The sequence below is a fragment of the Saccopteryx bilineata genome, chromosome 3 (genome assembly GCF_036850765.1).
Source record: "Saccopteryx bilineata isolate mSacBil1 chromosome 3, mSacBil1_pri_phased_curated, whole genome shotgun sequence".
Classification (NCBI taxonomy): domain Eukaryota; kingdom Metazoa; phylum Chordata; class Mammalia; order Chiroptera; family Emballonuridae; genus Saccopteryx; species Saccopteryx bilineata.
This window is the reverse complement of record NC_089492.1, coordinates 280,372,507-280,383,156: the sequence shown is the minus strand read 5'-3', so window position 1 is coordinate 280,383,156 and position 10,650 is coordinate 280,372,507. Positions and strand designations below refer to the sequence as shown.

General features: G+C 53.4%; 1 protein-coding gene across 1 annotated transcript; it reads left to right on the top strand.

Annotated features, from left to right (window-relative positions):
* Window positions 1–4,000: 4,000 nt before the first annotated feature.
* On the top strand, window positions 4,001–9,295 carry LOC136330080 (uncharacterized). Its single transcript, XM_066266578.1, has 2 exons — window positions 4,001–5,154; window positions 9,220–9,295. The coding sequence occupies exons 1-2, from the start codon at window positions 4,001–4,003 to the stop codon at window positions 9,293–9,295; spliced, it is 1,230 nt and encodes a 409-aa protein (XP_066122675.1).
* The last annotated feature ends 1,355 nt before the right edge of the window (window positions 9,296–10,650 follow it).

Below are 10,650 nucleotides of genomic sequence, written 5' to 3'. Positions count from 1 at the left end.
CTGGGACTGAACTCAGTGTGGACGGGTCTCATGTGCGCTTTTTTCTCTCTTTCTTGTCTCTCCTCTGTACTGGCATTTAGGCTGCACAGTGCAGGGAGTTTGTTTGTCCCGTCTCCAGCATCTAGAACTGCGCTCGGCACATAGTAGGTGCTCGGTAAACATTTGTTTGCAAGGTCTCTTGCACCAAGTCAGGACTCAGCACTCAGAGACACTGAGGCTCCCGGAAGCTGACCCCACGCTGGGGGGCGGAGGCCACCACTGCCCTGGGGATCCCTCCACTGCCCTGAGCTGGCTCCTTCCCCTCGTCCCCACTCTTGTCCTCACACCTGCCTCCTGCTGCCACCCCAGCCTCGGGACCTGACGCTCATGGCCTGCTGGCCGGGCTGCTTGGGGTAAAGGCAATTGAGTGACAAGGCTCAGGACTGGACTTCCGTCCAGCGCCACCCCTTCTCACCGTCTGATCGCGGGCAAGCTCCTCTGCCTCCCCGATCCGCAGTGTCCTCCTCTCTAAAGGGGGGTGGTAGAAGGATGTTGGTGAGATGGTGCATACACAGGGCCTGGCATGTGCCTGGCCCAGAGTGCACTTTCATTAAATTCATAATCACAGTAACAGCGTTGCCCACCCCCAACTCTGTGTCCCTCCCCGATCCGGGCTGAGGGCTCCAGGCCACAGGTGAGCCCGCCCGTCCCACTCACTAACAGAGACATAATTCATCTGTCCAGGTGGCCCATCCTCAAGCCATTTGTTATTCTTTCTGCATCTTATCCATTTGCCCAAACCTGTGTGTGTACCCACGGATGCACGCACACATACAGACACATGTATGGGCAGCCGTGGGCACACGTCTGCACACACGCACACATGCAGAGGAATAGTTGTGCCCAGAGAGACACAGCGCTGGGGTGCTTCCACATGACACCCACTCGCACACGTGCACACACTCAAGCACACTGTATACACACCCATGTGCTATCCCTCTCACCTGTGCACATACATACACACATGGACCACAGAAACAGTGTTTGTGCACCCACACTTACCCACAGGAACACTCACAAACACGTCCTTCTTTTTAGCCCTCCCTCCACCACGCATCCCCAGCCGGGCAGACCCCCTGCCATGTGGGTTACATGCAAGCACGCATGTGATCAGTGACAACAGGCTGGGCATCGGGCACCACGCAGACAGGAGCAAACAGCCTGTGTGCACGTCAGTATGTCCCACGTGACCGTGTCTGCACGTCTGCTCCCTGCTCAGCTGGGTCTTCCATCTGGGAGGTCTTTCCCCAGGGCAGGTGATGGGCCACAGAGGGTGTTCCCAAGACTCCAGCCTCAGGCTCCAAGGAGAAGGAACCCCAAGCCCCACAGAGCGCTGCCAGGCCTTGGAGCTGGGGTCCTGGGAGACCAGCGACAGCGGCTCCTGCTCCTGCTCAGGAATGGGGTCTACAGCACCATCTGCTGTCGGCTTCTGGAACTGCCCTTAAGAGAGCACACACCTGTCCCTCGACTGACTTTCTGGAAAGACCTGGGCCATGGTCACGATCCTGGGAACAAGCTAGGATCGCAAGGACACTCTAGTATCATGGTCAGAACCACCCGGGAAGGATTGCATCCAAGTTGGGCACCACTCTCCCTATATTGATGGGGAGACAAGCCCAGAATCCGTGAGTCAGGAAATCCATTGCTTATCCCAGGAAGAGGGGGTGTGGCAATTTAAAAAATGGAATGTTTGGACCTGGCCGGTTGGCTCAGTGGTACAGCATTGGCCTGGCGTGCGGGGGACCCGGGTTCGATTCCCGGCCAGGGCACATAGGAGAAGTGCCCATTTGCTTCTCCACCACCCCCCCTTCCTCTCTGTCTCTCTCTTCCCCTCCTGCAGCCAAGGCTCCATTGGAGCAAAGATGGCCCCGGGCGCTGGGGATGGCTCCTTGGCCTCTGCCCCAGGCGCTAGAGTGGCTCTGGTCGTGGCAAAGCGACGCCCCGGAGGGGCAGAGCATCGCCCCCTGGTGGGCAGAGCATCGCCCCTGGTGGGCGTGCCGGGTGGATCCCGGTCGGGCACATGCGGGAGTCTGTCTGACTGTCTCTCCCCGTTTCCAGCTTCAGAAAAATACAAAAAAAAAAAAAAAATGGAATGTTTTCCTCAAATTCCTCATTTTGTTTCACATCTGTGTTAGATGGGCGGAGACCCTTGGGGGGGGGCAGTGGTGGCACCAGGAGGCTGGCAGCCTGGGGTGAAGCCCTGCCCAGGACGCACGGGTCACGCTCTCACCCACAGGGGTGCACACATACTCGGTACCAGTGAAAGGGGCTGCGGAGGTGGGGAGCCCAGGACAGAAGCCACAACCGGACGGGAGACTTGGGGAAGGCCGACCGGAAGGATCCCTGGCCCGTGCTCCATTCCCGTTGTCCAGGACGCCTGCTGAATACGGGAAGGGAGCTGCCTTAGACTAGAGAGGACCTGGCCCACCATTTTACAGATGGGGAGACTGAGGCCCAGGGGCAAGGGGAGTAATCCTGAGGTCACAGGAACCAATGGTCAGCTCAGAATGGGTCCTTGCACTGGTCTGAGTCCCAGCCCAGGACTCTTGCCTTCCACATGGCGGCTCCTCCATGTCCTTGGGTTCAGCATTGCCCCTTCGGGGGTGGGGGGGTGTGCTATCTTCACGTTCCTGTGAAATTGTCTGGCAGGCCTCCCTCCAAAATCAGAGGGCTCTGAGGAGGTGCAGGCAGCCTGAAGGCTTCTACCAGGTTCCTGAGCCCAGCCCCAGGCTAACCACCATCCCTGCCTCCCTCTTATTAAGTCATAGATGGCGTATACACTTAAGGGCTGAGGGACTCAAAATAGTAGTAGGTAGATCAGGGGTCCCCAAACTTTTTACACAGGGGGCCAGTTCACTGTCCCTCAGACCGTTGGAGGGCTGGACTATAAAAAAATTATGAACAAATCCCTATGCACACTGCACATATCTTATTTTAAAGTAAAAAAACAAAACAGGAACAAATACAATATTTAAAATAAAAAACAAGTAAATTTAAATCAAGAAACTAACCAGTATTTCAATGGGAACTATGGGCATGCTTTTGGCTAATGAGATGGTCAATGTGCTCCTTTCATTGACCACCAATGAAAGAGGTGCCTCTTCCGGAAGTGCAGCGGGGGGCCGGATAAATGGCCTCAGGGGGCCGCATGTGGCCCACGGGCCATAGTTTGGGGACCCCTGAGGTAGATCATAGTACTATTGATTAAGGAGCTTGGACATAACTCCCTGCAGGATGGATAGCTCTTATCCCATGTACAGGGGAGGAAGGGAAGGCTCAGAGAAGTGCAATAACTTCCCAACTCCATATCACCCCAAGTGGCTGCACCAGGACTCACCCTGGGACATTGGCTCTTAAGTCCAGCCCCTCTTCACTGTGCCCACCTAGGGATACAGTCTATGCAAAGGCCCTGAGATGCGATTGTGCGTGGTTAATGGATTCAAGAAAGAGCAATAGGGGCATCGTGGCTGAGCCGAGCAAACAGGAGGCAGAGCAGGAGAAAGCGAGGCCAGGGAGGTGACAAGAAGGTCGGGTAGGCCCAGTGGGCCACTGTCGGGTCCTTGGCTTTCCCTCTGATGAGATGCCATTTTGAGCAGGGAAGTGGCAAGATATGTTTTAGGTTTTAAAGGGCACTTTAAACACTGCGTGTTTACTAGACTATAGGGTTCACAGGCAGAAGCCAGGAGACTGGTGAGGGCGCCACTCAGAAACCCAGAGGAGAGAGACGAGGACTGGCCTGGCTGCCAGAGGTGCTGAGGGCTCGGATCTATGATCTGTTCTCATCTATCTCGTGGTCTGCTCTACCTCAGCCAGAAAATGTACGGATCCCCTAATGACTCAGATCTGACAAAAAATGAAGTCTACATCTTGCTGGCATAAAAAGGGAAAAAGATGACCTTGGCCTTTGGCTCCTAAATCAGAGGTTTAATGAAGGCATCTAGCCAGAAAGGAACCGTTCAGCATGAACATCCTCATTGCTGTCATCCCCAAAACCATTGCCACCATCACTGCCACAACCACCTCCAACACCGCCACCATTACCTCCACAGTTACCAACACCATCCTGACCATCACAATCACCACCATCCTGACCATCACAGTCACCACCATCACAATCACCACCATCCTCACCATCACAATCACCACCACCCTCACCATCACAATCACCACCATCCTCACCATCACAATCACCACCACCCTCACCATCACAATCACCACCATCCTCACCATCACAATCACCACCACCCTCACCATCACAATCACCACCACCCTCACCATCACAATCACCACCACCCTCACCATCACAATCACCACTATCCTCACCATCACAATCGCCACTATCTTCACCATCACAATCACCACCATCACAATCACCACCACCCTCACCATCACAATCACCACTATCCTCACCATCACAATCGCCACTATCTTCACCATCACAATCACCACCATCACAATCACCACTATCCTCACCATCACAATCGCCACTATCTTCACCATCACAATCACCACCATCCTCACCATCACAGTCACCACCATCACAATCACCACCACCCTCACCATCACAATCACCACTATCCTCACCATCACAATCACCACCATCACAATCACCACCATCCTCACCATCACAATCACCACTATCCTCACCATCACAATCACCACCATCCTCACCATCACAATCACCACCACCCTCACCATCACAATCACCACCATCCTCACCATCACAATCACCACCATCCTCACCATCACAATCACCACCATCCTCACCATCACAATCACCACTATCCTCACCATCACAATCACCACCATCCTCACCATCACAATCACCACTATCCTCACCATCACAATCACCACCATCACAATCACCACCACCCTCACCATTACAATCACCACTATCCTCACCATCACAATCACCACCATCACAATCACCACCATCCTCACCATCACAATCACCACTATCCTCACCATCACAATCACCACCATCACAATCACCACCATCCTCACCATCACAATCACCACCATCCTCACCATCACAGTCACCACCATCCTCACCATCACAGTCACCACCATCCTCACCATCACAGTCACCACCATCACTATCACTGAAAGACGATTGTACAGGAAAGCAAACCTGCCTCCTCCATGGGAGCCTGTGATTCCAGGTCACCAGGAAAGGAGCCACAGAATGCCCAGGTACATTTTGGAGGTCCCCCCAAAAGGCAAGTCTTCAGTATCTCTGGTTGAGACAGGCTGGCTCATGGTTCAAAGAAAAGTCGGGGGGGAGGGGTGACCGTCCACAACGTCACTGCTGCTGAGGCTCAGCTCTGAGACTAGGTATTGGGTGTAACCAGGGCCAACCCATTATTCTCCTTAGGGTTGGCCGTCCCTCCTAGGTGCTGGATGGTGCCTAAAGTCCACCATCAGCAGCGTTGTCCTCCCTGTTCCTCTCGAGGGATACTGACCTATCTTTTGTGAATTATTCTGTGTCTTTTCCCTACAGTGGGAGGGAGCCAACAGACTGGTGAAGGCCTTGAACCTCTGGGAAGCCAAAGAATGGAGAGAACAAGAATACCAAAAATGGGAGGGGAGGAACTTTAATGGCAAAGTTTGAAAACTCACTATTTTACCACAATCCAAACCAAACTGATGACAAAACATCTGGATAATGACCCCTGAGTCACCATAGACCCTGCATTAATCATAGTCATGACAATAGCCTATCACCTTGTCATCCCCACATTCTTGTCCCCTCCCCCATGAGAGGACTTAGTTCTGCACCCCATCAACATCAGGCTGGGTCATGTGACTTGCTTTGGCCAATGAGACATGTGCCAGCCCACACAGAAGCTTGAGGGGTCACCATGTGCTTTTGCCATAGTTCTTTGACCTCTGCTGTAAGCGTGTGCATAAGACTTGCTTTTTTTAGCCTGGATCCCAGAACAACACACCTACCTTGTAACATGAGAAAGAAATGTTGGTTTCTGTAAAACATAGAGATTCAGGGGATGTTTGTCACAAAAGCATAACCTATCATATGCTGACTAATACAACAATTAACACTGACCCAGCCTTCACACTGGGCCAGGCACAATTCTGAGTACTTCACATGCATCAACTCATTTAACCCTCACAATAACCCTGATAAGACGGTGCCTGTTATTAACCCTGACTTACAGATGAGCTTAGCAAAGCTCTGACAGGCCAACTATCACGTCCAAGATAGTAACGAGAAAAGCTGGGATCTGAACTGAATCTGTCCACCTTGAATGAGGAAGGATTATTTCCCCCCAGTTTACAGAGGAGGAAGCAGAAGCTCTGAGAGGTTAAGCCACATGCCTAAAGTCACACAGCAAATGCCAGGCTCTCCATGTCACGTTACCGGCAGCAGGTTGTACAGGCAATAAGAGACAAGGTCTCCCCACTCTGAGCCCAGCAGTTTCCACCGCATCCATCTCTTTACGCGGGTGGGACCATGGGCTCTTGGACGGCCCCACCCACAGCCAGCGTCAGAAAACCACCCTCCAAGAGCTCTTCCTTCCTCCTTAACATTCAAGGTTAAGTTTCAGGAGCCCCTGTGCCTCTCTTCATGGCAGGGGGCAGAGGCAAAGCCCCATCTGTCCAGGCGCTCACAGATTTTGACACTTGTTAATATCTTCCCTCTTCCGTGTGCTGGAGTCTGGTTCGCATTAGCACCCCGGGCCCCGTGGTGGTCGGACTCAAGGCTTGGGCTCCGTCCAAAGTGTCAGCCTCCACCGGGGTTCCTCTAACTACTTATCTAACGTGCAACATTGAATGGTTTGATCTGCCAATTAGGCTCCCCCGGAGCTGCTAACTGGAAGCAGATGGGCCTATACATTGCTGTGTGGAACACCCTGCCTGCTCCTCCGCCCTGTGGAGGGGGAGGCAACGCCCTCCCCTCTCCCCTGGACCACCCTGGCCACTCCCCGCCCCACGGTGGCAGGTCCAGGGATACGAGGCCCAGGGAGAGTCGGCCTTGTCTCCTATTCCCAGAGATTCAAGGACACCGTTGCTTCTGGTTATGGAGTGAGCCCAGACTGGACTCCACCCCGCGTGGTCCCAGGTTCCCGGCGTGTCTACAAGCTCCCGGCGTCTCCCTCCCTCTGGCACTGTGGAGTCGGCCCTGGGAGACCGTGACGGTGAACCTGCTCCAGCCGCAGACCTCGGTCTGCACAGAGAAAGAGGTGCTGTGAATACCTCGGGGGTTGCTGCCAGGTGGCCCAAACCCACCCATCTGACGCCTATTCCAACCAGCCACCACCCAAACCAGGGTCCCTCCTCAGTCCAGGGCCAACCTGTCACCAAGCAGTGTTGATGCTGCCCAGCTCTATGGCCATTCTACACTGGTCCAGGCCACGAATCTCACTCACCTGGGTCACATGGCCTACACCCAAGGGGTCTCCCTTCCTCAGTGCTTGGAACCCCGCTGCCTGTCTCCTCTCTTCAGTGCTCCTCTCTTAGGACAAAGTGCAAATTCCTGACCATGATGGCGGCTGACCCTTGTCAAGAGCTCGCTCTATGCCTGGCATCCTGCAGGGGGCCTCACACCCAGCAGCCCAGAAGTCCCCACAGTAGTCCTGTGGGGTGGTACCATGACCATCACTTCATTTTACAGAAGAGGACACTGCAGCACAGAGGGGTAAGTTAACTCACTCAGAGTCACACAGCAGGCAGTCTCTTTCTCTCTCTCTCTCCCTTTTCTTGTTTCTCTCCCTCCCTCTCATCTCTCTTTACCTCTGTATTCCTCTCCTCTCTCTCTCTTTTCTCTCCTTTCCCCCTCCCCAGCTCATCTGCTCATACTCTCCAATCCCACCAAACCTTCCTGTTTTCCGGAGCCACCAGTCTCCCTGCCGCTGGGCCTTTGCTCAGCAATCCTCTGCCTGGTGCACACTCAGAGCATCGTCCCCACGTAGCTAACAGCTCATCATCCTTCAGGTCTCAGCCTGACATCACCTCCTCCGAGAGCCTTCCTCAGCCACTACGGCGGGCATCTTTTCTGGGTGCCTGCACAGCACCCTGAGCCTATCTCCTCACAGCACTGTCACATGGGGTCACGCTGGTATGTTTGGTGTCCTGAGTCCCCCACTAGAACATGAGTTGCCTGGGAGCAGGGAGTGTCGTCTTGGGTGATGCAGTATCTTCAGTGCCGCACGGGACCCAACCCCAGTAGTGCTCTCCGACCCTTCGCTGAGAGGGGGAATGACAGAGGGAGTGAGAGAATGGGTGTGTGAGGAAATGCTGGCCCCCAACACCTTGCCCTTGCTTGTGGACTTGAACCGCTCACCCTGACCGTGACTTGTCACACTCCCCAACCTGCCCCTGCTGCTCCTGGCTCCTGCCCTCACCATCTGTTATGGCTGTTTCCTTCATTTACTCATCCATTTAACCGACTCTGTGCCAGACACTTGTCCAGATGCCTGAGATGTGTCAGTGAGCAAAACAGACACAAGTCCCCACCCTCGTGGAACTTGCAGTGTGTTAGGGAAGAAAAACAATAAACAGGACAAGGAAGTAAAATGTATAATAGGTTAGACAGTGATGGGTGCTCAGGAAAAAAATTAAGCAGGAAACAAAAGTAAATGAAGGAACAAGCCACATAACGATGTGGGGAAGAGTATCTCAAGGAGAGGAAACAGCCAGTGCAAAGGCCCTGAGGCAGAAACATGGCATGCTCAGGAGATGGTGAGGAGGCCAGTGTGGCTGCAGAGAAATCGAGGAGGGAGGGAAGACACCACAATGAGGTGGGAGAGGTGGCGGGAGCCCACTGTACATGACCCACACAAAAGGACTCTGGCTTTTCCTCTGAGGGAGATGGGGCGCCCTGGGGTACTAAGCAAAGGAAAGATATGAACTGACTTAGGTTTTGAAAGGATCACTATAGACACTGTGGGGGCAAGTGCAGAAGGAGGGAGAGCAATTAGGAGGCTGTTGCTGGAACCTAGGCTTAAATGAGGTTTTAGATATATTTTTAAGGTAAAGTCAACCGTTTTGATGGCAGATAGGATGTAGGATGAGAGAGAAGAAGGAGTAAGGGGGACCCTGAGGTTTCTGGTCTGAGCGATAACAATGCTGTCAACGCGGCTACACCGACTTGCCCTGGCCTGTGAGACCCTGCTCCCGCTTTCTGGCGTCCCTCCGTCACCTGGTCCCTTCCCTTTGTAGCTCAGGTGCCGGGGAGAACAACGCAGACGGCAGCCAGCTGCCCACAGGCTCCCAGCAGCCCCGACGGGGTCTGTAACAGCCCTGCCAACAAGCACTCAATGCCACAAGCAGCAGATGCACAGGAAGTGCCACTACAGGGGACAAAAGAGGCTTCACAGAGAAGAGCAGAGTCTGCTGTCCCTTGCAAGAATGGCAGCAGCCCGGTCACTAATCCAACAGGAGTTAAGCTGAAGCAGTTATGGGAGCACAAAGGACTCCCTCAGCCCTGAAGCAGGGAAGACTTCCCAGGAGAGGAGGCATTTGAACCGGGCCTTAAAGGATGAATACAAGTCCACGAGGGGGTAAGACAGGAGGGACAGTTGGAGCATAGGTGTGAAACCAGGCGCCAGGTTTGGAAGCCCACGAGGCCGTGGGGGGTGAGGTTAGAGAGGTGGACAGGGTCCGGATGTTGAAGGGCCTTGAACGGCACGTGGAGGAGGCCATGCATTATGGTGCAGACACTGGGAAGCCACCCAGTGTTTCTGAGCTGTTAGGGCCTGTGGCTCTGATACTAAGGTTAAGGGGATGTCACTTGGTGGCCCAGAGTGTGGATCTGGGAAGGATGCCAGGGACCACAGAGAGGAAAGCTTGAGAGGTGACCTAAGAGAGATGTTTATGGGTCAGAGTGTGTTCAAGGAGAGGTCTGAGATGGTATCACAATCAGGTCCTAAAGGCAATGGAGGACCTTTAGACCATAAAAAAGGAATAATCAAGGAGAATACAGTTACTTTACACCCCCTCCAATACCCCTTTGGTCCCAAATCCTAGCTCCCCCATGTACAAGCCGGGTGACCCTGAGCAAGTTAACCAGCATCTCTGGGCTTCAGTTTCCCCTTCAGTAGGGTAAACACATATCCAGTTGCTAGGGGAAGAAAACCCAAAACCATCTTTTTTTATTTATTTATTTTTATTTATTCTTTTTTTTTTTTTTAGAGAGGAGAGAGAGAGGGAGAGAGAGACAGAGAGAGGAGAGAGAGACAGGGGGGAGGAGCTGGAAGCATCAACTCCCATATGTGCCTTGACCAGGCAAGCCCAGGGTTTCGAACAAGCGACCTTAGCATTTCCAGGTCAACGCTTTATCCACTGCGCCACCACAGGTCAGGCCCAAAACCATCTTAAACCATAGTGGGCATCAACGGACCTGTGAAATGAAAGATTTCAGAGGTTGGGCTGCCTTCAGGCAAGATCCAACAATTCAAAAGATTCCAAGGACCCGGTTTTTTCCTTCCTTCCACTTTGTCTTCTCTGCAAGGTCCAGCTTTCCTCCACAGCTGACGTGGCCTCATGGTCCCCTATAAGAGCTGCCCCAGCCCCTGGGTCTACAACCTTTCTAGTTCCTAGAGAAAGAATCTTTGTCCCAGAAAAATTCTGATAGTCCCTCTGATTGGACCA